At 41.5% G+C, this 26846-nt stretch overlaps 1 protein-coding gene across 4 annotated transcripts in view; it reads left to right on the top strand.

Moving 5' to 3' along the window:
- Positions 1-3450: 3450 nt before the first annotated feature.
- The window catches only part of LNPEP (leucyl and cystinyl aminopeptidase), a 95092-nt gene continuing 71696 nt past the window's right edge, over positions 3451-26846 (top strand). Inside the window, exon 1 of one of the 4 annotated variants that reach the window (XM_066273880.1) lies at positions 3451-4296. In XM_066273880.1, the coding sequence (XP_066129977.1) occupies positions 4278-4296 (19 nt within the window). In that variant the 5' untranslated portion in view covers positions 3451-4277. Of the gene's footprint in view, positions 4297-4353; positions 4506-4570; positions 4590-21620; positions 21641-26846 lie in introns of those variants that run through there. The other 3 variants (XM_066273881.1, XM_066273884.1, XM_066273883.1) reach the window with 3 other exon arrangements.

Here is a 26846-nt window from a genome sequence, read left to right on the forward strand (position 1 = left end):
TCTATCCCCGTTTCCAGCTTCAGAAAAATACAAAAAAAAAAAATATGGTTAACATGTATTTTTATTTTCCCTGTCTCTCTCTTTTTTTAAGGGGCCCAATATTTTCTTCTGCGCCCAGGGCCTCCACCGACCCTAATCAGCCTCTGACAACACTCTACTTAATGATACCTACTCTTTCTCTCTCTCTCTGTGTGTGTGTGTGTGTGTGTGTGTGTGTGTGTGTGTGTGTGTGTTGGAGGGGATAGAAGGGATATGAGGCAAATATTGGCAAAGAGAAGATAAATAAATTATTTGTCTCTTTGTTAGAGAAATCTCTGAAAGACATGATGATCCACCTATATTTACTAGTGCCACGGTAAAGCATTTTTTGCCACAAGGCTCTGCAGAAATGAAATATTTAAGACAAAATACAAGATAATGTGTTTCACACTTAAACTATGATAGACTTTAACTTACAGGGAGATGAGGTGATTTACCAAACTGTGGAGTTTTAAATTTCTCTGGTACTAAGTACTTGGTTTGCAAAAACAACTCCAAAGGACTGGTCTGATAATAGAGAGAAGAGCCTCTTATATAAGCAATGCAATGTATGGAGTCCTTTTAACAAAATCCAGTGCTGCATATACTATATAACATTTGAACATTGATATACCAGCTGTGGTTCTGTTGGGCAGATAAAATGTATTATGCTCACTTTGTTAAAGTGGCGCTGCCCATGTGGAGGCCATTGCCCAGGTGATATTAATGTGTGTCTCTGTGGGCAGGCAGAATCCCTGTAGCCTTGGGCTTGGTTTTGGGATTAAGCCTTTCCCACCCTTTTTGATGTGGGGTGGTACAATCCAATCATGCCTCAGAGAAGTGACTTTGTATTAGAGACTTCCCTATTTTGTATATTGGATTAAGGGTTTGGATTTCTACACTATAAAATGGGGACGGAGCAGGAGCTTGCTCTCTTGGTTCCTGGATGATTAGCATGAGAGAGCAGAGGGAGCAGAGCAGAGAGCAGAAAGAGGCCATGTGGCCAGGAGAAGCAGCCAAGATGGCGGAGTATTGAGTGAGAGGCCAGTTTGTGCAGTTTGACGCTGGAGAAGGAAGGAGATGGGGAACTGAGGTGAATAAGTCTGGTGAGCTAGAAACCTTTGATTCTAGGAAACTCGGATAAGTCAGTAGCTTTGTGAGCACTGAATGTGAGTGGCTTTTGGAGTCCAGTGTATGTTTTACTTGCCCGCTGGGTGCAAGCTAGAATTAAAGACTATGGCCCACCAGTTTGTGGCTCCGTTGTTTCTTTACCGACTGTCTGAATGCAATGCGAACCTGCATGGGCCAGGCTGCTCTGATGGTGGCCCTGGCTTCTGGCTTTACAGGTTTGTTGGGCAGATAGAGTATATTATGTTCACTTTGTTAAATATGAAGCTGCCCACGAAGAGGCCGTTGCCCAGGTGATATTAATGTGTGTTGAGAATCCTTGTAGCCTGGGGCTTGGTTTTGGGATTAAGCCTTTCTCACCCCATTTTGATGTGGGGTGGTACAATCCAATCATGCCTCAGAGAAGTGACTTTGTATTAGGGACTTCCCTATTTTGTATATTGGATTAGAGGTTGTGAAGCTACAGTATAAAGTGGGGGCGGAATGGGAGTTTGCGCTCTTGGTTCCTGAGATCATCATTAAAGGAGAGAGCAGAAAGAGGCCATGTGGCCAGGAGAAGCAGCCAAGATGGCGGAGTGCTGAGTGAGATGCCAGTTTGTGTAGAGTTTGTATCTGGGATAAGGAAGGAGATGGGGAACTGAGGAGAATAAGGCTGGTGAGCTAGAAACCTTTGATTCTAGGAAACTCGGATAAGTCAGTGGCTTTGTGAGCACTGAATGTGAGTGGCTTTTGGAGCCCAGTGTATGTTTTTACTTGCCCGCTGGGTGCAAGCTAGGATTAAAGATGATGGCCCACCAGTTTGTGGCTCTGTTGTTTCTTTACCGACTGTCCGAATCCAATGCGAACCTGCATGTGAATGGCCACGATGGTGGCTCCTGGCTTTACAAGGTTCACTTTCTATTTTTGGTTAAGTTCCCTGGGGGTGGAGGGTGGGGGGAGGTCTGAGGGCCCTGGTTATCTTTTACAGTGGAGAGAGCAGCTTTGAAGTAGCATATGATGCAGACACCTTTCCTGTATTGATCAGGAACACACTATTCAATATAGAGATACTCTCTGGGTGCAAGAGGTTCACATTGCAAGTGAACTAGAACTCTAAATAACATTGCAACCATTCCATATTCATTTGAAAATTATTTATTTCAGTTACCTGGGATTAGGAACACAACCCTTTAAAGAGATAATTAATGCCCATGCCTCCATGCAGCTTTTGTTCTTGAGAGGGAGGTTGATAATAATAAAATAACAAACAAAACATTGTTTTTGAGCGCAATGAGTGCTCTAAGAAAATCAAGCAGTAAACCATGTTTGTGCTTATTTTTGATTTGTGCTCAGGGAAGTGCTCTGTGCAGAGGTCACATATGAGTTGAGATTTAAACAAGAAGGAACCAACAGGCACAGTATCAGGCAGAAGGAACAGTTCTTGCACAAGGAACAGGCAAGATGGAACTTGGCTACTTCCAGGAACTGCAAGAAGCCCTTTGTGACCGAAGCCGTGAGCACGTGTAGGAGATACAGAGCTGGGTAAGGAGTTTCGCTGTTATTGTAAGCATGGATTGTTAGCCACTGGAGGCTTTGAAATGGAGTGGGAAGTGTGTATTTTTATATAACTGACACTTGATACAATATTGCACTTCGATTTTACTTCTTTGAAATTTAATTTCTAATTCCGAAGCAGGTCAAAGACCGTCCTGGTTTGCCTAGCCCTAGGCTGTTTTTTGCTCGTCACGGGCTTGTTTGCACGCTTCGCCCTGCGCCCTTCTGTTGACAGCCTCTGAGGAGCGTGTGACAGTTGGCTGGCGCAGTGAGACACAGCCTAAGCCAAGTTGCTGCAGGGGCCCTGGATGCCGGAAGAGGGGAGGGAGAGGAGGCAGTGGCCGCAGTCTGGAAGGACCGTGGCCTCCGCTACAAGAGTGGCGGCGATAAGCACGATAAGCACACGGAGCAAGGGAAGAGGGAGCCGGGCCCCGACGAGCCTTTCCAGGGCTCAGGTGGCCTCTAGAAGCTCCATCCCGAAAGGTTCACCGAGACTGCCCAGATTTGACATTAGAAACAATCGTGGCAAGGGCGCGAGTGCTGGGGAGCACAGGTGACTAAGGGAGCTTCCGCTTCTTTGGTCTAGCTGCGCCGGGCCTGGACGCGGACTCCACCGGCCAAACCCCCAGAGCCGCAGGTGTTGATTTTGGGCTGGGCCCCGGCAGGCCTTCTGCCCACATCCTGCGGAGCCCACAGCCCCGGGTACATCCAGTGCCTGGTTTTGTGGCTCGCCTGCCTGTAGAGGCCGCGCCCAGAACTGCTAGCGGGAGGACAAGATCCCTGGGGTCCCGGCCCTCTCTTTAGTCTCCTGGGGCACGATCACTTGGAACTACTCTGCTGTGAGCGGACAGCCCAGCACCCACAGCGCCTTCTCCTTCGAGCCTGGGCGAAGTGAGCCCCCCGGAGCCACTCTCCCCGCCTGGGAAACCGAAGCTTCGCAGTCCGGGGAGCGACTTTGGCCCGCAGGCTCCTGCTCTGCCTTCAGATCTCGGCTGCAGTGGCACCTCCCAGCGAGGCTTGTCTTCACCGAGCCATCTGAACTAGCGACCCCCTCACTTTCCATTCCATCACTCTAATTTAATGCTCAGCGGGGCAGTTATTTCAGCCTCGAGTATCTTCTACATTTGTTTATTGTCTGTTTCCGGAATGTGCGCTCTACTCCGCAATGACTTTCCGCCGCGGTGCAGAGTTCTCGGCGCCCAGGACCGTACCGTGTCCCGACGCAGTAGAACGTCACGTCTGCTGAATGACTGAACGTCGTTCTTGGCCCGGGAGACCACAGAGCCGACAGCCTTGCTGGCGGGGGCGTGGCTTGTTCATGGACCCGCCCCCAGCTCTAACCCGCTCCGCCCACTCCGTTAAGTGTGGGCTTCGGGTTGTAGAGGGCTTTTCTCTCTTGCCTTCCTCGCATTTTCTTCAGCTGTTGCGAAAACCCGGAACGGCGGAGCCCCAGAGCGGCGGAGCGGCGCCGCCCCTCGCGGTACCTCCCTTACAGCCCTCGGCAGCCGCGCTGGGCATGCTCAGTCGGCAGGGCCGCTTCAGCTCTCGGAGTAGGAAGCTAGGGCGCTCCGGCTGTAAGGAGCCGCGGCGGGGGGAAAATGGAGCCCTTCACCAGTGGTGAGTGGGCGGCCAGAGGGGCCGGGGCCGGAGCTCTCTGGGGCGCAGAGGATCGTGGGCAGTCGTAAGCGGAGGGGGCTGGATGCAGTCGCCCCCACCATGCGTTCTCTGCGAGGGTTCGGGGGCCGGGAGATGAGCCTGGGGGAGGCAGCTGGAGGCTCGGGGTGCGGGGCAGGCAGCGGCGGATCGGGGCCGGGACTGGCGTGAAGGTCAGTGTCATCGCCTCCCCGAGGTGGGGGGGGGGGGGCGGTGCGTCGGGTGCGGCAGGACTGGATGCTCCGCTGCGCGGCCAGGTGCGCGAACGGCAAAGTTTGGGCCACTGCGCGCAGATGAGGGGCCAGCGGGAAAGTTGGCAGCTCGGGTTTGCCCCGAAGAAGGTGGTGTCCGCTGCGGCCCCTGCCAAACCCAACTTCTGTGCTACGCTGGGAGCTGTGCCCCTGTCCTTCAGCGGGTTGCCGGCGTGACTTTTCCTAATAGGACGGGTAGGGGCCGGGGGCTTAGCTGGTTAATGCAGTAGAGGGAAGGGAAACTTGGGGAAAGGCTGGGTTACCCCCGCTCAGTGCGGAGGAGGTGCTCCCGCATCGCCGCCCTCCTGTCTGTTGCTGAGGCGCTGTGCAGGGCGTGCAAGCTTCCTTTCCCCAGCTCCTGATAACATCAGTTTTTGAGTCGAAGGGTCATTAAATATCACGGTCCGTCACGGTGATATCACAGTGTGACTCGAGGGGAGAGTCAGAGTAGGAGTCTGCAGAATGCCCTACAAACAGCTACAGCCCTTTACTGAATGGAGAGAATAAATCCCACCCTAGTTAAAACGATGGTTTTTGCTTGGAATAGAAGTGCCTGAGACATAATGTAGGGCTAAGATGTCTAATCATTTTTGCGGCGTATGTGCATTCTCTTTTGGGATAATTCACACTTGCATTAGGGAATTTATTTTTTCCTGCGCGTGGTTACTTCAGGTAGTTTGTCATATTAATAGAAGCCAAAGTCTACCTGTTTGGGTGGGTCATTTGTCACCCAAGAGACATTGTCAACTGTATATCCCAAACACCATCCTGACTTTGTTGTGTGTTGTGCTTCATTCATGGGCCTACGGACTACTTGTAATATTTTCCCTGTCCCTAATTCAGAATTCTTTGTTCTACTGCCGTCTTTCTGTCTTTACTGCTTAATCAGGCTTAATGATGACAACTTTAATTCTAAATTTTCTAATTCAGATTCTATTTTGTAATCACTAAGGCTCTAGAAAGAATCTGGTAAAATTACGAAGACAATTAAGGAAGACTTGAACAGAAAGGAACCTTAAAACCATCTAGGACTTTAGTGTGAAATATATTTAATACAAATCATTAAATCCTTTCAAATGACCATTCCAAGGCCTTTTCTTTGTTCTAAGTGGAATGCTTGGAGCTTCCATCTTTGTAGGAATTTAAATGTGAAATTTCATTTAAATAAAAAATTTCCCCCAACAAGGTTGAGTCATCCTTTTGGTCAAGATCATTGCTAGCTGATTTGGTGAACTTGTGCCTACATAATTAAAATACATTCTCCAGTCTTAAAATGGGGTCTTCTCTCATCTCCTAGAACAGCAACGCCCCTAGATAAGAATACTTACAAATTGTCACATTTGGGAAGGCAGTGGAGAAGTCCTGCAGAGGAGAACAAAAAGGAAGCAATCCTTCAACTTTCATGTAGGAAATTGGATTTCTAATCCTTTCCTATCTATTTTCCAGATTTGCAGAATCTGCTGGAGTTAGTTTGGCAGTGCATCATGTTAATTAATGTATGAATCACTCCTTGGAGCCTTATTTAGCAGGCTTTAGCAAGGAGAATAGAAACTACAACATTAAAGTCAACAAGAAATTACTTCCTAGCAATTTGAGGTGCTTTTCAAGGTTTAAGGTAGATTGGTTTTTTTATTTTTGAACTTTTGAAGGATAGCTGTAAAATTTTCTAGTGCCTTCAAACAGGACATCTTTGTACTTAAACCTTTTTAATACAAAGGCTATGTATTTTTTAATTCTCCCACAGGTCTGGGAGTTCTGGTGCAGAGTATTTCATCATCCATAGAATTTATGATTGTTGGAATTATCAAGCTTGGTATTGGCCGGTATTAGTTTTTGTTACAAATTGAAGCTCTTTTAATAAAATCTTTACCAGTTACACTTTCTCGTGTATCACTGTATATGGAAAGAGTTGTAAGATTAAGAAAGACAGATTTAGTTATTTAGGACCGCATATCTTTCAGTTAAAATCTTGTCAGTGGTTTCACACTCTGACCTATATATTTATAAAGGAGGCAAATTTAGGTTCTGTATTGTCATTCTAGCTTTCAGTATTCATCTATTTCAGTAGGACTTTCTGTACATTTCCTGTTAAAACTTGCTGCTGGTATGGCTCATTTTTCTGAGGCCCTACTCTCTGCCTGCTGCTCATATGATTGTCCTATGTTAACCTGTCCAGGTAACACTAATGTAATCTATTTAATATAGATATCTCCAGAGAAGGCTTATAAAGAGGGTCCTTAGTTCCCAGAATTCCCATTTGGCTCAGGAGATATTTTTGGTCTTGCCCTTGGATGGGATGGCTATTATGTTGGATATCCATTCTGGCTTTGGATCTTTGGTGCATTTTAGACGAGTGCTCAAGATTGTTTTAACAATAACTATTATGTCCTGTTAGGCAGACAGAGGTGAAACTATTAGAAAGTAGTAATTTATAGGCCCTGGCCGGTTGGCTCAGTGGTAGAGCGTCGGCCTGGCGTGCAGGAGTCCCAGGTTCGATTCCCGGCCAGGGCACACAAGAGAAGCACCCATCTGCTTCTCCATCCCTCCCCCTCTCCTTCCTCTCTGTCTCTCTCTTCCCCTCTTGCAGCCAAGGCTCCACTGGAGCAAAGTTTGCCTGGGCGCTGAGGATGGCTCTGTGGCCTCTGCCTCAGGCTCTACGATGGCTCTGATTGCTGCAGAGTGACGCCCCAAGATGGGCAGAGCATCGCCCCCTGGTGGGCATGCCGGGTGGATCCCGGTCCCGCACATGCGGGAGTCTGTCTGACTGCCTCCGGGTTTCCAGCTTCAGAAAAGTACAAAAAAAAAAAAAAAAAAGAACGTAGTAATTTATATATAAACAAACAAACAAAAGTGATGGCAACTCTCTAGGCTTTTGAAGACACAGATGTACTCAATTAGGGCAAGAACTTATTTGGTGACTAACTTTATTTGTTTTCATGTGCATGCAGGGTTGGAATATTTCATAGTAACTTAAATTCTTGTTAAGGAATGTAAATGCCAGGGCTCACCCTCATAATCTGATTGAAAAGTTCTGATGTTGTTGGGCTTAGGAATCTACAAAATCATTTTGAGGATGTCAGAAGTATTCACCAGAAGGAGACAAATTCAGCCTGACCAAGCAGTGGTGCAGTGGATAGAGCGTTGGACTGGGATGCGGAGGACCCAGGTTCGAGACCCCCAAGGTGGCCAGCTTGAGCGCAGGCTCATCTGGTTTGAGCAAAGCTCACCACCTTGGACCCAAGGTCGCTGGCTCGAGCACGGGGTTACTCGGTCTGCTGTAGCACCACGGTCATGGCACATATGAGAAAGCAATCAATGAACAACTAAGGTGTCGCAGTGAAAAACTAATGATTGATGCTTCTCATCTCTCTCCGTTCCTGTCTGTCTGTCCCTATCTATCCCTCTCTCTGAGTCTCTCTCTGTCTCTGTAAAAAGAAAAAAAAAAGAAGGAGACAAATTCAAGACTTGGAGGCATATTGACAGAAGAACTTCTTACCCTATGTGCCCAGTGTACGTGTGTGTATTTGTTTTTCCCCTATGTTTTCTAGGCCTGAAAGAAATTTAGAGGGTAAAAAAGCATTCATATTTTGAAGTCCCAGAACTGGAAACTTAATTTAAATAGCTTATCATATTTTTTCATATGAATAAACCCTCCAGAAATCACTTTAGTACTACATACAGCCTGCTGCGTACTCAGACGGGGACTTTCCTGTCTTAGAACATTATTATTGTTTCTGTTTTTAAATTGGAATCCAGTTGAATGATATTCATGGGTTTTAAGGAAGTATAATATTGTGACTTTATTTTTAGCATCATCTACCAAAAACATGGGCTTACCACATTTTGTTTATGTATATTTTTCTTTTGTTCTATGGTAAATTCCCACACTGAGAGAAGACTCTTAAGAAATGGAAGGTCAGAGTTTTTCTCTCTGTGATAGAAAATAAGTTAAATTTTGTTTTTAATCCATCTGTCTTATGTGTGTATTTTAGTGTAGGGAAGTAGGAACTATATAGGAATTTAGTGTTAACAGCATTTAGAGGTCTAAGGTTGAGGCTGTAACTATAAACTAATTCAGTTTTTAACTGGAAAGGAGCGGTGGGAAAGTTCTTTGCTGTCCATAACATCCTTCAAAAAAGAGTGTCTTGAGACAAGAGAAACAGCATATTTTAGATGCAATTAACCAGTGGTTATCATTTATGTGTAAATATCCTTGCAAACTCATCCTGAAAGATATATAACCAGAAAGATTGGTTATGAGGAAATTATTGTATAAAAAATAAGCGAGGGATGATTTCTTCCTCAGTAATTCAGTCAGATACCTTTTTTTAAAATACCCATTAAAAGTAGATTTTCTGCTAGGCACAGTTATAAAAACCCTACACCTGTCATCAGATATTGCTAACCTCAATGAGAGAAGTGAAGTGGAAGAATTTAATTTTGTTTTCATGCTAATATAAAAATATAGAAGTAAAAAAGCAATAAAACTTCAAGACAGTTTTCTAATTGTGAAATAAATATACAGGGTTGTCTTTATAGCCTGTTCATATAACATCTGTTACCAGTAAGTTCACATTTCTGCCGTGAATACTCCTGTTAGGAAACAGCAGTGTTTTGACCCTCACTATTGAAGCGTTAGGAAATCACAGAAGTTGGGATGAAGCTCGATTAGACCCCTGGTTCTTGGCAGGGGAGGTGAGGACAGTGCAGCTATGTTCTGTAAACTTGTTACCTAATGTTTTGAAAACTATAGGAGGTTGAAGTTGGCAAAATACTACTAAGCCATTCCATACTACTAGTGCAGCAATTAGAGAAAGTCCTTTCTCTGTCTCTATTTAGTTTGAATCTACAGATACGCACCTTTTCTGACTGTTCACAGGAAACAAGACTTTGGAATGGAGGGAAATTTTGCAGTCTTTGTGTAAGGACAGTTTCTTGTATATCTATCCAGTGGCCTTTTTAGAGAAGGCGGCTCATTGCCCCAGTGTTTTTTGCAGTGAATATGACAGTAAGAGTTCCTGTGTCAATGGGAGGGAGAATGGTGAGGATTTCCCAGTAACCTTATTCGTTATTGTAATCCATTTGTGATTGTCCTGGGAGCTCCTGTAGGACTTTGACTCTAAAGATCTTTATGGAAAATTGTGACTTGGGAGAATTAAAGATGAAGCTAGAAGAAATGTAGAGATTTAAGTAAGATAAAGGAGGAAGCTGATAAGCAGAGATTTTCAAAATGGCTATGCCTTGAGCCTTGCAAGTCTTTTGTTCAGAAATGAGCCTAGTTTGGGGAGCAAGACACTGTTGTACGAGGTTGAAAGACAGAATCAGAGTTGGAAGGGGCAAGTAGGTGGATCTGGTTGGACAAAAGAAGTTGAGGGGCGAGGGGGATGAATGAGTTAAGATTGGCATTTGGAGGCCCTGGAAGGAGATAGAAAACATTTGCCATGAGTTTAATCACACGATGATGCACTTTTCTCTTTCATAGTCAGAAAATTCATAGTCACTTGTAAGGTAGGACTGTTCACTTTTATGAAAGTGTCAGATTTCAAGAAAAACAATAGAGGACCATAGATTGACCTTGTGGGACCATCCTAGTAATTGTCACTGTTTTTATTACCTGGGTTTACTACACTCTTCTACTAATCCTTATGATTGAAGAATGAGCCAATTAAATTTTTTAAATTTCAGCCTTACCATCTAAAATAGAAGGAAACCAGTCCATTTGTCTAAAGCAGCGGTTCTCAACCTGTGGGTCGCGACCCCGGCGGGGGTTGTGACCCACAGGTTGAGAACCACTGGTCTAAAAGAAAATTCAGGCTTCCAATTGAGTTTGAAAAACAGTAGAGAATCAGATTCAACTGTAGAAGATCTTTCAAAGTTCTTTTCCTTTTAGAGTGTTTTCCTTATTGAAAGTCTTCTTGGACATTCCTCCCATGTATTTCAAGAATGCAGTCACCAAAACAAAACTGAAGCCAATTGTCTGGATTTCTGTAGGTTGGGGGTGCTGGGTGGTCCAAAGGCTTCTCCCATCCGCCTGTGCTTTTTGGGGGAGGCCTATTTGGGATGAAGGCAGTAAAAAGAAGAAGGCTTCCTGATGTTTCTGTGGGGAGAGCTTCATGAGCTGGGAGAACAAGAGAACAGGGTGGGTTGGGTATGCCCCCTTTCCTTTCTGGACCTCTCAGTGATGGTGTCCTGGACCTGTGCTCATGTTTCCCAGACAACTACCTCCAGTGTCACAGAGGACATTGCTGGTGGCCAAGAAGGCTTTGGGCCATAGTATTTCTCACAGCTGAAACTTGTAAGATTTGAAACAGTTGTTAAAGTATTCATCACCTCAGTAGCATTACGCTATTCCACATTTCTCTCTAGAGAAAAAAATGTATGGAGGTTAGTGGAGTGATTGAGTAGAATAAATGTTTCTTTAAGTTGGTTTTGGTCATGTGATTTGAAGACAGTAGTGTAATTCTTGTCTAGTTTCTTCTTGTCCAATAATTGTCGAAAGGGCCTCAATGGCTAAGTAAGGGAGGCTGCTGTTTCACTGAAACCTGCTCATACTGGGATTTAAATCTACATAATTATATTTTTTCTTCCCTTTTTTGTTTTGAATTTCTTCCTTTTTAAATCACGCTAAGAGTTTTACTTCGTCTCATTTTTATCACCAACTCTAAGCACAGAACAAACCAAACCCTTGCTCCATTCTTCTTTGGAGAGTCAGGGGTGGGGGTCAGGATAAAGCATACAGTGAATATTTTAGTACAAATTCTTCTTGCATACCACTTTAAACTGCCTCAGTTAACAAGCATTTTTAAAATGTTTTTGACATGTCCCTACTTCCTATTTTTAAAAAGTTAACCCTTCCCCATATAACATTAAAATATACATTAACTTCATGCTAAGTTGTGCCAAGCTCTGTTCTTAAAGCTACAGTACAAATATGAATGTCGCATGGTCTCTGTTTTTGAGGAGCTTATAGTCTAGCAGAATAAAATTTTTAAAAGGTATAGGTACACACAAAATAGTACGTTCTTTTCAAAAACTGTCAGGCTTCAAGAAGCACAGGCTCCATCCTATACCACTTTCCTTACATGCTCTTGGTTTTGTACTTTCTTTTTTTCACTTTGGAAAGCTATCCATGATTATAGATCTATCTATCTCATTTTGTGAGACTCTGCATAGTGTGGTATAATAGAGAAAAGCGCTCAGACGACTGCATTCTAATACTGGCTCCTCACTCACTAGCTCTGTGATTCTTGTTTAAATGTATTAGCAAGATGTTTTACTATATTTAGTTAAAAACTAAAATGTGCCCAGGAACTCAAACTTGTAATGTTATTAGCTGAGGTCTAAGATACATGGTTGTTTGCCATATTCTAGCCATAGTGAGATTTTCAAAATTGGAGAACAAATGGTATTTCTTGCATCTTGTTCACTAAAGGCTTGAGAATTTTTTTTCCATTTCATATTTATTAACAATTACCATGCATTTGTAACACTTTCAGTGAAGTGTTGTGTAAGAGCAGAGGAACTATTCATTTCTACATTCAATTTGATTTTTGCTTAGATATATTTTTCTGGTTCCTTTAAGCAAATTTAATACGCAACAACTCATTATTCATATGAGTAAAACTTGTTTCAGTCTTACATTAGTTGTTAAATGTATTTTGTCTGTTGGGCGTGTTTGAAGTAGTTAGGAATTGGAGACCAAGGGGTAGTGTTGATGTGAAGATACAGAATAAGGGTACTTCACTGGTAACAAGGCCTGTATTTCATAGGCTCAGGAATACAAACAAACATGTCTGTGTGTAAATTCATACCTGTTTTTCTATATTTCCTCACAGGAAGTTTAATAAGCTAGTTTTACTAGTGAATTTGAATTTCTGCTAGTGACTGTGACATCCTTATTTTATTATTATTTTTGCAGAAAGATCATAACCTGGCAGCAGCTCTTGGCTCTGGGCATCTGTTATGAATCGTAGCAGTTTACCCTCTTACCTTCACCCTGCCAGGAGTCTCCAGAACTGTTTCTTTTCTTTCCTTTTTTTTTTCCTCACAAAGATAATACTTTTAACTTCTAAAACATATCACGTAGTGATTATGACCAAATAGCATGAAGAATATAAGGCATAATCCAAATAGCATGACGAATGTAAGGCATTTTGAGACCAAAATGGTGCAGTGAAATCAATTTCTCTTCTAGAAGTGCTGAAGGGCCTTCTGGCTGACCTGCTGTTGGGGTACTTTTGCCTTTCATTAGAGAGCCACAAAAACAATTCCCAAGCCATTGAGATTCAACTTTTTTTTTTTTTTTAATTTTAAGGGGGTGACATTGATAAATCAGGGTACATATGTTCAGAGAAAACATCTCCTGGTTATTTTGACATTCTATTATGTTGCATACCCATCACCCAAAGTCAGATTGCCCTCTGTCACCTTCTATCCGGTTTTCTTTGTGACCCTCCTCCCCCCAACCACCACACTCTTGCCCATGTCTCTGAGTCATTTTTATGTCCCACCTATGTATGGAATCATATAGTTCTTAGTTTTTTCTGATTTACTTATTTTACTCAGTATAATGTTATCAAGGTCCATCCATGTTTTTGTAAATGATCTGATGTCATTAAAAAGGAATTTCTTATTATCCCAGAATTGCTAAGAAGGCACAAGTTGGTCACACAAAGCATTCACATGGCCTTAGGGAAGTGAAGAAGGTGAGGCTACATCCTTGTCAATTGGGCAAAGCTGTTGAGAGGCAAAGTTCTCTATTAGTTGATGTAATAGAATAACTTATGGTATGAGTTAATTATAGTATGAGCTGAAATGTGAAAGCCTGAAACTAACCAGGGGGGTAAAATGTAGATGTTTCTATCCTAATGTTAATCAAAGATAAAAATTAAATGACATTTGGAGAAGAGCAAAACCAATACAACTTACTGGCCACATAACATAAATTAGGGTGTGTGAACTGTGAAGACATTAATTCAACATCTCCTTTAAAACAAAATAAAACAAAACAAAAACTTCCATTTCTTTTCCCTCTTATTCATTATATTCATGGAATACTTACATGGAAACAGAATATAAGCAGTGTTTTAGTCAACTACAGACTGGATTGGATGGCTTAAATATTGCAATAGTCATTTTATTTACTCACAGTTGTGATATCGAAGTTAGGCACTCAAGAGCAAGGTGCCAGGAGTGGTTGGTTTCTGTGAGAGCTCTCTTACTGGCTTGCAGATGGCTACCTTCTTGCTCTGTCTTCAAATGCCTCTCCTCTGTGCTTCCAGAAAGAGTTATCATAGCCCCGAGGCCTCCTTTTATAAGAACACCAGTCCTTGCCCTTATGACCTCATTTAACTTTAATTATGTCCTTAAAGTCCCCTATCTCCAAATATAGTCACATTTGGGGCTAGTGCTTCAACACATGAAGTTTGGATGCAGGAGGGTAAGGTGCACTCAGTTCAGTCCATAACAGGCAGCCTATTTATTTATGTCTAAATAAATTGTTTTAGACAATTTATTTACCTTAGGTAAAGGAGATTGTGTCTTTCCATAGAAACAATTATTGGAGTCTACATTCCTACATGTAGATGCTCAAAGGAGCATATACAGTTAATTGAAGTTCAGTAGTTTTTTTTCCAGACCCAGCAATCCAGGATGATCCAAAACCCCTTGTCTGTTCCCGCCCTGCTGGAGAGTGATTCAGACATTCTGTGTGTGTTTTCTTTACTTTATGTAGCTATATGCTTTTCCAAACAATATACTGAAACTTCCAGTATTGGATCAAGATGCCTGCAGAGTTTGGGAATTTTTCCTTTATCTTTGAAGGCAGAATTATGCTTCTCAAACTTTTTGGTCTCAGAATGCCTTTTATACTCTTAAAAATCACAGTGGACCCCTAAAAACTTTTGTTTATGGGGGTTATATTTTTAGATATTTATTGTGTTAGAAGTTAAAACTGAAACAATTTTAGAATATTAGTTTATTTCATAATAACAAAAACTTTTACACATTAACATAAATAATCTTTTAATGAAAAATAACTTTTCCAAAACAAGACAATTAGTGAAAGACATTATTTTACCTTGTTGCAAATCTCCTTCATGTTTGATTTTATACAAGACAATTAGATTTTCAGATTTGCTCTGCCTGCAGTCTGTCACATGCCATGTGTCCATGGAAAACTCCACTGTGTACTCATGAGAGAGTGGGAATGAAAATGGAAGATACCTCTTATTATGAAAATAGTTTTGACTTTGAGACCCACTGAAAAAGTATCAGGGATTCGTGGGGTCCCCGCACCACATCCTGAGAACTGTTTCTGTGAACATGCCCAGGCACTGGAGAAGGACACTCAGGAGTCCACAGCGGGTAGAAAGTGGAGCTGCTGGAATTCAGCAGCAAGTTTCTCAAGATAGATGTAGGTCACGGTAGAAAGAGATGTTCTGACCAGGCATATCTGACAAACCTCATGTCAGGTGCCTTGGTTATTTGAGGATTCCCGTTATTTATTTCAGCCCTGGATAGTTCTAAACTAGAGAGGACACAAAATTTTAGAAAACTACTTAATTACCTTAAGAAAAGAATTGAGTTTATTTTGTGTTTAAACCTGAGTTTAACACAAAGGAGTTTTCATCCTGCTGCCTCTCCTTCCCAAACCTCATCCCTTCAACATACACATAGTATGGATGCGTCGTTTAACTTCTCAGCCCAGTGATTTCTTAGACTTACCTAATTTTAATGATTTAAAGGCCTACATGGTTAAGTCTAATTTTTTTTTTATTACATGTTCTGATCTATGGAGTCCAGAATGATATAAAACCCTTTATCTTGTATCTGTACTGCCATAAAATGATCTAGATCTTTAAGAGAATGAGAATCAGTCCTCTTTTTTTCTGGGGTATTTAGGGCCATGAATGACTAGTATTGATCTACTAAAAACTGTCTTTCCCCTTGAAAAGATATCTTCACCCCCATGTTCATAGCAGCGTTATTAATAATAGCCATGACATGGAAACAACCTATTGAATAAATATCCATCAATGGGTGAATGGTATATGTATGCAATGTGATATTAGCCTTAAGAAACAAGGAAATCCTACAATTTGCAACAATATGGTTGGATGTACGAGGAATTTGCTAAGCAAAATAAGTCAGAGACAGACAAATACTGTGTTTGTCTTATATGTGGAATACCCCCCCCCCTCCCAAATGATAGCATTAAAGACCAAAAAACCTATCAAATACAGAGAAAGACAAATTTGTGGTTACCAGAGGCAGGGTGTGGAGAGAGGCAATTGGAAGAAGGTGGTCAAAAGGTACAGATGTCCATTTGCAAGATAGATAAGTACAAGGGATGTAATAGACAACCTGGTGACTATAGTTAACACTACTGTATGATATGTAGCAAAGTTGTTATTGAGTAGATCTTCAGAGTTCTCATCACAAGGAGCATTTTTTAATTTTTACTGTATCTATATGAGATGATGGATATTAACTAAACTGAATGTCATCATCATTTCACAATACTCTATGTAAATCAAACCATCATGCTGTATATTTTATTTTTATTTTTATTTATTTATTTATTTTTTTCCTGAAGTTGAAAACCGGGAGGCAGTTAGTCTCCCACATGTGCTCGACCGGGATCCACCCGGCATGCCCACCAGGGGGCGATGCTCTGCCCATCTGGGGCGTTGCTCTGTTGCAACCAGAGCCATTCTAACGCCTGAGGCAGAGGCCATAGAGCTATCCTCAGCGCCCGGGCCAACTTTGCTCCAATGGAGCGTCGGCTGCGGGAGGGGAAGAGAGAGACAGAGAGGAAGGAGAGGGGGAGGGGTGGAGAAGCAGATGGGTGCCTCTCCTGTGTGCCCTGGCTGGGAATCAAACCCGGGACTCCTGCATGCCAGGCCGACGCTCTACCACTGAGCCAACCGGCCACGGCCCATGCTGTATATTTTAACCTTACACAGTGATAAAGATCAATTATAACTTCAGCCAGCTGAACTAATGTTCTATAAAAGTAGGTCAGGCCCTGGCTGGTTGGCTCGGTGGTAGAGCGTCGGCCTGGCGTGCAGAAGTCCCGGGTTTGATTCCCGGCCAGGGCACACAGGAGAAGCGACCATCTGCTTCTCCACCCCTCCTCCCTCCTTCCTCTCTGTCTCTCTCTTCCCCTCCCGCAGCCGAGGCTCCACTGGAGCAAAGATGGCCCGGGCGCTGGGGATGGCTCCTTGGCCTCTGCTCCAGGCGCTAGAGTGGCTCTGGTCGCAACAGAGCGACACCCGGGAGGGGCAGAGCATCGCTCCCTGGTGGGCAGAGCGTCGCCCCCTGGTGGGCGTGCCGGGTGGATCCCCGTCAGGCACATGCGGGAGTCTGTCTGACTGTCTCCCAGTTTCCAGCTTCAGAAAAATACAGAAAAAAAAAAAAAAAAAAAAGTAGGTCATATACCCACCATCCTAATCTATACATTTAAAGTACCTTGAAATACTTACTAATATAGATAATTAGCAATTCACTCTACTGGTGTTCATAGTAAGTACAGGAATGCTGTTAAACAAAAGACCATTTATGGTTCCTTTGTATGAGTGAACAAAAAGTCATTGTGGAACAAAGGCCTGGAGTCTGGCATGTAAAAATGTAGTAATTGTTCAAATGAATAAGTCTCTTGAATTGGCCTTTGTATAATTAAATTTAGAGTACTAAAGTGTTGCATATTTCCGATTCTTGGTTTTATATTTTTTAAATTTAGTCAAAGCAAAATAAAAAACTGGAACATCCCTCCCCTCGTCTCCATTCCTAGGTAACTACTGACCTGCTTTCTTTCACTATAGATTAGTTTACATTTCCTAGAAGTTTATATAAATGGGATTATATAGATTTCAAATAGAATCATATACAATCTTTTTGGTTTGTCTTTTTTTTCAGTCAGCATAATAATTTTGAAATTCATCCATATAATATCAATATTTGATTTTTCTTTTTGCTTTTTTTAAATTGCTGAATATTGTAGTATTCTATTATATAGATATACACAATTTGTTTATCCACTCACTTCTTAGTGGACATTTCTTTTGGGTTATTATAAATAAAGCTGCTGTGAACATTCAAATAGAAATCTTTGTATAGATACTACTTTTTGTTTTTGTTTTTGTTTTTCTTTTTTTTTGCATTTTTCTGAAGCTGGAAACGGGGAGGCAGTCAGACAGACTCCCGCATGCGCCCGACCGGGATCCACCCGGCACGCCCACCAGAGCATCTGTCGCGACCAGAGCCACTCTAGCGCCTGGGGCAGAGGCCAAGGAGCCATCCCCAGCGCCCGGGCCATCTTTTTGCTCCAATGGAGCCTCGGCTGCGGGAGGGGAAGAGAGAGACAGAGAGGAAGGAGAGGAGAAGGGTGGAGAAGCAGATGGGCACTTCTTCTTTGTAACCTGGCTGGGAATCGAACCTGGGACTTACACATGCTGGACTGACGCGTTACCCTTTTTTAAAATTTTTTTGGCCATTAGTTCAGTATCTTTTGTGAAGTGGCTATTCAAATCTTCTGCCCATATATATTAAGTTGTAAGAGTTCTTTATGCATTCTGGATTCACGTTTACCCAAATATATATGTGTATAATATACTACTCACAAAAATTAGGGGACATTTCAAAATGAATATGAAGTGATAAAAAAGAAGCATTTGATTTTTTTTTAATTAAACAAGAACATTAGAAAAGCAAACAACAAGTCAAAGAAAGTTGTTCAATTATGCAAATGAGATGCAAAACCAACTTTTATTTCATTGGTGAAAATGCACTATACAGAAGGCTGAAAGTGCTGGCATATCTGCATGTTTCCTGATCCCCTAATTTTTATGAACAGTGTATGTAACATGTATTATTCAAGGTAGAGTAAAAGCTGGCTTACAGTTGTATAATAATTATTGTATAATAATATAAGAATAAACTCTTGTGTTTCACGGACTCACAACTGTAAACCTACTTTTGCCCCACCTTGTACGTATTGCACAAACATACATAATGTTATACACATGCGCGACCGCGTACGCGCGCTCGTGTGCTAAAGCTTTTGCTCTATGAATTTCTGGTCTCCATGGTTTTCTGGTAAGAAATCTATGGTACTTTTGCCTGACTGGTGGTGCCACAGTGGGTAGAGCCTCGACCTGGGACACTGAGGTCCCAGGTTCGAAGCCCTGAGGTCGCTTGTTTGAGCATGGCATCAGAGACATGATACTGTGGTCACTGGCTTCAACCCTAAGATTGCTGCCCCACCCCCCATCAAGGCAAGTATGAGAAGCAATCAGTGAACAACTAAAGTGGTGCAACTATGAATTGATGCTTCTCATCTCTCTCCCTGTCTCTCTCTCTCTCTCTCAACAACAACAAAAAATCCATAGTACTTTGAATTGTTGGTACTCTATTTAAAAAAAAAAAAAATATATATATATATATATATATATATATATATATTTTTCTATCTGTTTTCAGAGTTTTTCTTTATTTTTGGTTTATAGTAGTTTAATTATTTGTGTCTTGGTTTGGTTTTCTTTGGGTTCATTCTTTTGTTAGATTCAGTGAACTTCTTGATTCTGTAAACTTATGTCTTTAACTATATTTGCAAAGTTTTAGACCATTTTATTTTTGAGATCAGTTTTCTGCCCCAATATTTTTTCTTTACTTTATTATTTATTTATTTACATAATTTTATTGATTTGAGAGAGAAAGAGACAGGAAGGAAGAGAGAAGGAGGAGAAAGATGAGAAGCATCAACTTGTAGTTGCTTAACTTTAGTTGTTCATTGATTGCTTCTCAATGTATGTGACTTGACTGGGAAGCTCCAGCTGAGACAGTGATTCCTTTGCTCAAGCCAGCAACCTTGGGTTTAAGTCACCAACCTTTGGGCTCAAGCCAGTGACCTTGGGATCATGTTGATAATCCTGCACTCAAGCTGGCAGCCCTGTGCTCAAGCTGGTGACCTCATGCTCAAACTTCGGGGCCTGCGCTCAAGGTAGCATCCTTGAGGTTTTTTTTTTTTTTTTTTTGTACTTTTCTGAAGCTGGAAACGGGGAGAGACAGTCAGACAGACTCCCGCATGCGCCCGACCGGGATCCACCCGGCACGCCCACCAGGGGGCGATGCTCTGCCCCTCCGGGGCGTCGCTCTGCCACGACCAGAGCCACTCTAGCGCCTGGAGCAGAGGCCAAGGAGCCATCCCCAGCGCCCGGGCCATCTTTGCTCCAATGGAGCCTTGGCTGCGGGAGGGGAAGAGAGAGACAGAGAGGAAGGGGGGGGGGGGTGGAGAAGCAGATGGGCGCTTCTCCTATGTGCCCTGGCCGGGAATCGAACCCGGGTCCCCCGCACGCCAGGCCGACACTCTACCGCTGAGCCAACCGGCCAGGGCCATCCTTGAGGTTTTGAACCAGGGACCTCAGTGTTTTTGGTCAATGCTGTCTCCACTGTGCCACCCCTGGTCAGGCTGCCTCAATTTATTTTTTTTACATGTATGTTAGTCTTTTAGATATTGTTCTATAGATCCCTGTTTTTTTCCTTAATCTTTTTTTCTCAATCTGTTATTCAAATTTAATAATTTCTGTGATTACTTTCTAATATGTGAAACGTAATTAAAATTGACCATCAGTTGAACTTATACATCCCCTGAAAAATAGCTGGAGTAAATGGCTGCATTGAAACTTGTTTTCAGTGAAACACTTCTTTAATGGGTAAAGCTAAACTAAAACTTAAAAAAATCTTATGCAGTATGATTTGTGGTAAATTTTAAATTGTAAATTGAAATGCATTTTTAAGCAAATTAGCCACATTGTGGAGTATGGGGTGTTATTTTGTATATTAGTACTGTTACAGCCAAGACACTTGAGGTCAGTGTCCCAACAAGCAGAGTGTAGTTGTTGTTGTTGTTGTTTTAAGACTATACTTTCAGGGATCATTTCTATAGTTTGTTGTTGTTTTTTGCCAACGATGACCATATGTTTGACACTGTTCTTTGAAAAACAATGGGATAGTAATAAAATGTATTAAAAATATTTGCATCAAAAACACATTTTAAAAGTTAACTAATAGGCCTGACCAGGTGGTGGTGCAGTGGATAGAGCGTAGTACTGGGATGCCGAGGAGTCAAGACCCCGAGGTCGGCAGCTTGAATGCGGGCTCATCTGGTTTGAGCAAAGCTCACCAGCTTGAGCCCAAGGTCACTGGCTCGAGCAGGGGGTTACTATGTCTGCTGAGGGCCCGAGGTCAAGGCACATATGAGAAAGCAATCAATGAATAACTAAGATGTCGCAATGTGCAACAAAAAACTAATGATTGATGCTTCTCATCTCTCCGTTCCTGTCTGTCTGTCCCTATCTATCCCTCTCTCTGACTCTCTCTCTGTCTCTGTAAAAAAAAAAAAAAGTTAGCAAATAAAGTTTTATCACCTAGCCAGAAAACTGTAACATTAATAATTATACAGATTCTCATCCTTTACAAGTGTTACCTTTTACTGTATCAGGATTCAGCTAGTACTTACTACAGGGTAAAAGGAGATAGAAGATATTCTTCCTCAAAAAATCAAGTATAGCACAACATGAGATATTTCTCTACAAACATAACTTTTTTCCAATTATATATGATCTCTGATTTTTCTGAGACCAGAATGAAACCAAGTTACTTGGTCTTGAATTGTCAGTTTGTATGTTCCCTGCAATGATTTTTATTCTTCTGGTTTGATCTTAAAGTCTTGAGAATTCATTTTATCATAAAATGTAAAAATTTATTTAAAAAAACATATATCTCCTTGCCCTTTTTATTTCTTATTTATTTATTTTTTTTGTATAAGTTCTGGAAAGTTCTGTTCATTTTTTTTTTAAACATGGATTCTTTTTTTTTAATTTTATTTATTCATTTTAGAGAGGAGAGAGAGAGAGAGAGAGAGAGAGAGAGAGAGAGAGAGAGAGAAAGGAGCAGGAAGCATCAACTCCCATATGTGCCTTGACCAGGGAAAGCAGGGTTTTGAACCGGTGACCTCAGAATTCCAGGTTGATGCTTTATCCACTGCGCCACCACAGGTCAGTCTATGTCCGTTTTTGGAATAAAACAAAATACAAATTTTTCTTACCGTCAATAAACTTTATTAAATAATATAATTGCCATTATTATTAATGATTTCTTGCCAGCCTGAGGGCAATTTGTATATCCCATTTTTGAAAAATGTTTTATCTTTTGATGCAAAAAATTGAACCAGTGCTTGTTTGATATCTTCTTAATTTTTGAATTTTTTGCCCTTCAAAAAATTTTGTAAGGACAAAAACAAGTGATAGTCGGAGGGTGCTAAGTCCGGGGAATATGGTGGATGCGACAGAATTTTCCAGCCTAGTTCTGCAATTTTTTGACGAGTCCCCAAAGCAGCATGTGGCCTGGCATTATCATGATGTAGTATGATGTTCTTCCTATTGAACATCGCCGGCCTCTTTTCTTGGACTGCTGTCTTTAAATTATCCAGTTGCTGACAATACTTCTCCGAATTGAGCTTTTCATTCAGTTTTAAAAGCTCATAATGTATTGGTCCTCAAATGTCCCACCATATACACAACATTCTCTTATTCAGAGTCAAATTTGGTTTAGAGGTGGAAGGGCTAGGTTTTCCGGGTTCACAATATGCCCTTTTCCTTACGATGTTTTTGTAGGTAATCCACTTTTCATCCCCAGTTATCATCCGGTTCAAGAAGGGCTCAATTTTGTTCTGAACAAGCAGAGATGTGCATATGATGACTTGATCATCCAAATTCTTCTGACTAAATTCATGTGGCACCCATCTTGAATATTTCCACATCAATCCTATCTTCCGAATATGGTCCGAAATGGTTTGCTGAGCTGAATTAAGCCTTTCTGCGATCTCCGATGTTGTCAGAAAAGGATCTTGCTCCAACATGGTCTTAACAACATCGTCATCCATCAAAGATGGTCGCCCAGAATGTGGCTTATCAGAAAGGTCGAAATCACCTGTTTCGAATTTTTCGAACCATCTTCTGCATGTCCTATCAGAAACTGTACCTTCACCAAACACTTTCAATAAATTTCTACATGCTTCTGTAGCATTTCTTCCTTGTTGAAATTCGTAAAAATTACAGTGGCGTAAATGAACTTTATCAGTAGCTATGGGTACACTATTGCTTCACACATAAGACTAAGGTGAATCAACTTTGTTTTAGTTAATTTGCTATGTCAGTATGTATACATTGTGATAAAAATAGAGAGGCACACATGTGCCAAATAAACATGTGCTTATGTGTCAAAACTTGTGATAGAAACGGACAGACCTTTCCAGAGGCAGTCAGACTCCCGCATGCACTCGATTGGGATCCACCTGGCATGCCCACCAGGGGGCGATGCTCTGCTCATCTGGGGCGTTGCTCTGTTGCAACCAGAGCCATTTTAGCGCCTGAGGCAGAGGCCATAGAGCCATCCTCAGCGCCCGGACCAACTTTGCTCCAGTGGAGCCTCAGCTGCGGGAGGGGAAGAGAGAGACAGAGAGGAAGGAGAGGGGGAGGGGTAGAGAAGCAGATGGGTGCTTCTCCTGTGTGCCCTGGCTGGGAATCGAACCCAGGACTCCTGCACGCCAGGCCGACGCTCTACCACTGAGCCAACCGGCCAGGGCCAAAAAAACATATATCTCCTTGCCCTTTTTAAAGGAAAATGGTTATCTAGAATAGAGTATTATAATACTTTATAGATTTGCTATTTCAGTTGATGAGTGCTTGGACAATGTTAGGATGTTCTATTATCTGAAAAGTACTCATTTAAAAAATTTTTTTTATCTACTAAGGTACAAGAACAAGTGACTTCTCTGAGGTTACTTAATCATTTCCTGTAAGTCTGAGAAAGTACTTGTTTTCAAAATCACCCAGCTGAATTTGGGTAGAACTAAACTTAGCCAAATGATTTTGTGGGTAAAACTCATGTATTGTTTCACTTCCATCTTCCTGTAGAGAAATTAAAAAAAAAGAAGACATCGCCTTGGTTCCAGGCATTTTACTAACCAGCTTAATAATTTTGGACAGAAGTTACTTGTTTTATCTATAAAACATAAAACATTTTAAAACGTCTTTAAAACGTTTATAGTTTTAAAAACCCTAAAATAGCAAAAATACAAAGTTTTAGTAAAATGGGCATGCATTTTGTTGTAGTATTTGAATAATTTCATAATCTTAATGAGAAAGGGAGAAAGTCTGCCCATGGCAGAGCAGTAACACAGTGAATCTAGCTGGAGCAGTAACACAGTGAATCTAGCTGCGCAATGCCAAGCAGTACCGTTTGAGTATCTACTAAGTGCCTGGCTGAGAGAGTTGTGGAAACCACAGTGTCAGTGTCTGATACTGTGTGTTAATTGTGTTAGTCTCTGAGTTCATCCTAAACCTCTTTTCAGGTCTGCAGATCTGACCTAGAGGTGGCTCTGTGACCACCCCAGCTCCAGAGGCTGAAGATATCAAACTTATGCTGGCAGGAGGGACCTAGTTTGACACTGTTGGGCTATTTTAAGTCGCATCACATGGTGTTGGAGGGTTTACCTACTACAGTCAGAAAAATGTGGCTTTGGAACTTGGTTGTGCCAATCACTAGCAAGTTCTTTAACCTCTTACACTCTTACTTCTTCATCTGTAAAATGTGGGGATGAAATTAAATGAGCTCACACATGTAATGTGCTGATTAATACAAAAAGGTGATTATTGAGCACTTGCTAAGTGGTAGGCTCTGTTCTAAATCTTTTACATGTATATCGTTGAATTCTAACAATTCAATGAGATAGGTACTGTTATTATCTCCATTTTACAAATGAGCAAAGTGAGCTTAGAAAGGTGAAATAACTTGCTCAAGGTTACATAGGAAATGGTAGAGAATATCTCTGGTTCCAGAGACATTCTTAGCCACTCTGCTGTGCTCAGCCCATTGTTAGCACATCAAAAGCCCCCAGTAATTGTTGCTTTTTATCATCAATGTTATTGGTTTTTTGTGGTGATGGTAAACTTTGGTTTTACTTTTTCAGCTTTTAACCTGGTCTTGTTCTAGAGCCTCAGGAAGGGAGCATCCTCACATCCATTGATGAAGGAGATAGAAACTACGAAGTCAGGCACTTCAAGACCCTTGGGCTTTGGACAAAAAGCGGCAGTTGCACACAGGAGTTTTTGTATAAAGAATGCAGAGTGTTCAGAATACCACAGGTTCTGTTTTCTCCTTCTGTGTTTGAGTTAAAGTCCAGAATAACCATGAGGCACCCTGCATGCGTTTCAAGGATGCCACAGAATCATAGAACTGATATCTATGGAATAATATCAGTTTGTCTCAGGAGTTAAATTAGTCTATAGGAATAGTACATACACCAAAATATTAATAGTATACTGTTTGAATGATGGGATATATCAGTCATCTGTTGCTGCATAATAAATCACAAAACATAATGATTTAAAACTACTACCATTTTCTTTGCTCATGATTTTGTAGGTCAGTAATTTGTATTGGGCCTGACTGGATATTTTTCTACTAATTTTGCCTGGTTTTTGTAGCAGCCATTATCTGGCAGGTTAACTTGGAGTTAGAAGAGTTAGAATAGCTTTGCTCACATATCTGGCAGTTGGTGCTGGCTGTTGGCTGGGCTTGTTTTTCATGTGGTTCCTCATCCACAAGGAGACTAGCTCAGGTTCCTTATAGGACTCTCAGGTCAGCAAAAGAGAAATAGTGAAATCTGTAAGGCCCCTAAGCCTAAGATTGGAAATATTACAGTCACTTCTGTTGCATTCTATTGTTTAAAGTAAATCACAAGGCCAGTACAGATTCAAGTAGTGGAGATAATAGACTTCACCTCTTAATAGGAGGGCTCCATGGGAGATTAATTAGTCAATTCTATCCTGGTATCCAGGTTTCTTGATTTCTCTGACCAGGACTTTTCTAAGACATGCCAACAGTGTTGATGATTTTTCTTAATTTATTACCTTTACATGTTGACAGATTAAAACATGATCTATACATGTTTGAGTGTGTTTTCCTGTTATTTAACATATAAAAAGAAAATATAATAAAACACCTAATATAACCATAACTTCACCTCCCAGAAACAACCACTTTTAGCATTTTTATTTACAGTGTGTCCAACTGGATGAATATTTATTTAATATTTTATAACCTGCCTCTTAGTTTGAACACCTTTCTGTGTTTATCATAGATATAAATAATTTTTATGTCTGCTTAATTTTTTTATTTTTTTGTATTTTTCTTAAGTGAGAAGCAGGGAGGCAGAGAGATAGATTCCCGTATGCACCTGACAGGAATCCATCCAGCAAACCCACTAGGGGGCGATGCTTTGCTCATCTGGGGCATTGCTCTGTTATAACCAGAGCCATTCTAGCACCTGAAGCATAGGCCATGGAGCCATCCTCAGCACCTGGGCCAACTTTTGCTCCAATGGATTCTTGGCTGTGGGAGGGGAAGAGAGAGACAGAGAGAAAGGAGAGGGGGAAGGGTGGAAAAGCAGATGGGCGCTTCTCCTATGTGCCCTGGCCAAAAATCAAACCCGGGACTTCCACATGCTGGGCTAACACTCTACTGCTGAGCCACCTGGCCAGGGCCATGTCTGCTTAATATTTTATTGGGTATGAATATATCTGTCCCCTGTTGTTACACATTTAGATTGTTTCCTTTTTCTTGCCATGCAAACAAAACTGCTTATACAGATGAGAGGGGCAAAAGTAGGTTTACAGTTTTGAGTACACAAAACACCATTTATTCTTATATTATTATTTTATTAATTATTGTATTATTTTCCATCTGAATAACTGGCAACTTTTACCCCTCCTCTTTATATGTGTAGATTTTCATAGAATATGTGCCTCCTGTGGAATTACTTGGTCAAAGCAGTTACTTAGGCTTTTGAGATGTATGGATGAGAAGTGATTTTTAAAATCCTCTGGTTTAAACTCATCAATATGTATAACTTTGCCGAGCTAGGCTCCTCAGTATTTTAGTAAAATTGTTCTTTAGACATGCACAAGTTAATGTAACATTGTGGTTTGTGTTTGGAGGAACTTGGGTGTGTTCTCTTGACTGTCAGGATGAGTTCTTCGATGTGAGCCTTAGACTTTCATCACTTTCCTTTAAACATGATCTAAAAGAGTCATTTTCAAAACCTAGGTAAAAATGGAAACCATAAAAATACATTCCTCTAGTATTTCAAGTCATACTATATGAACTTAGTTGTTCATATCATCTTATTGACTAAAGCTT

Source organism: Saccopteryx bilineata, chromosome 4 (genome assembly GCF_036850765.1).
Source record: "Saccopteryx bilineata isolate mSacBil1 chromosome 4, mSacBil1_pri_phased_curated, whole genome shotgun sequence".
NCBI classification, from domain to species: domain Eukaryota; kingdom Metazoa; phylum Chordata; class Mammalia; order Chiroptera; family Emballonuridae; genus Saccopteryx; species Saccopteryx bilineata.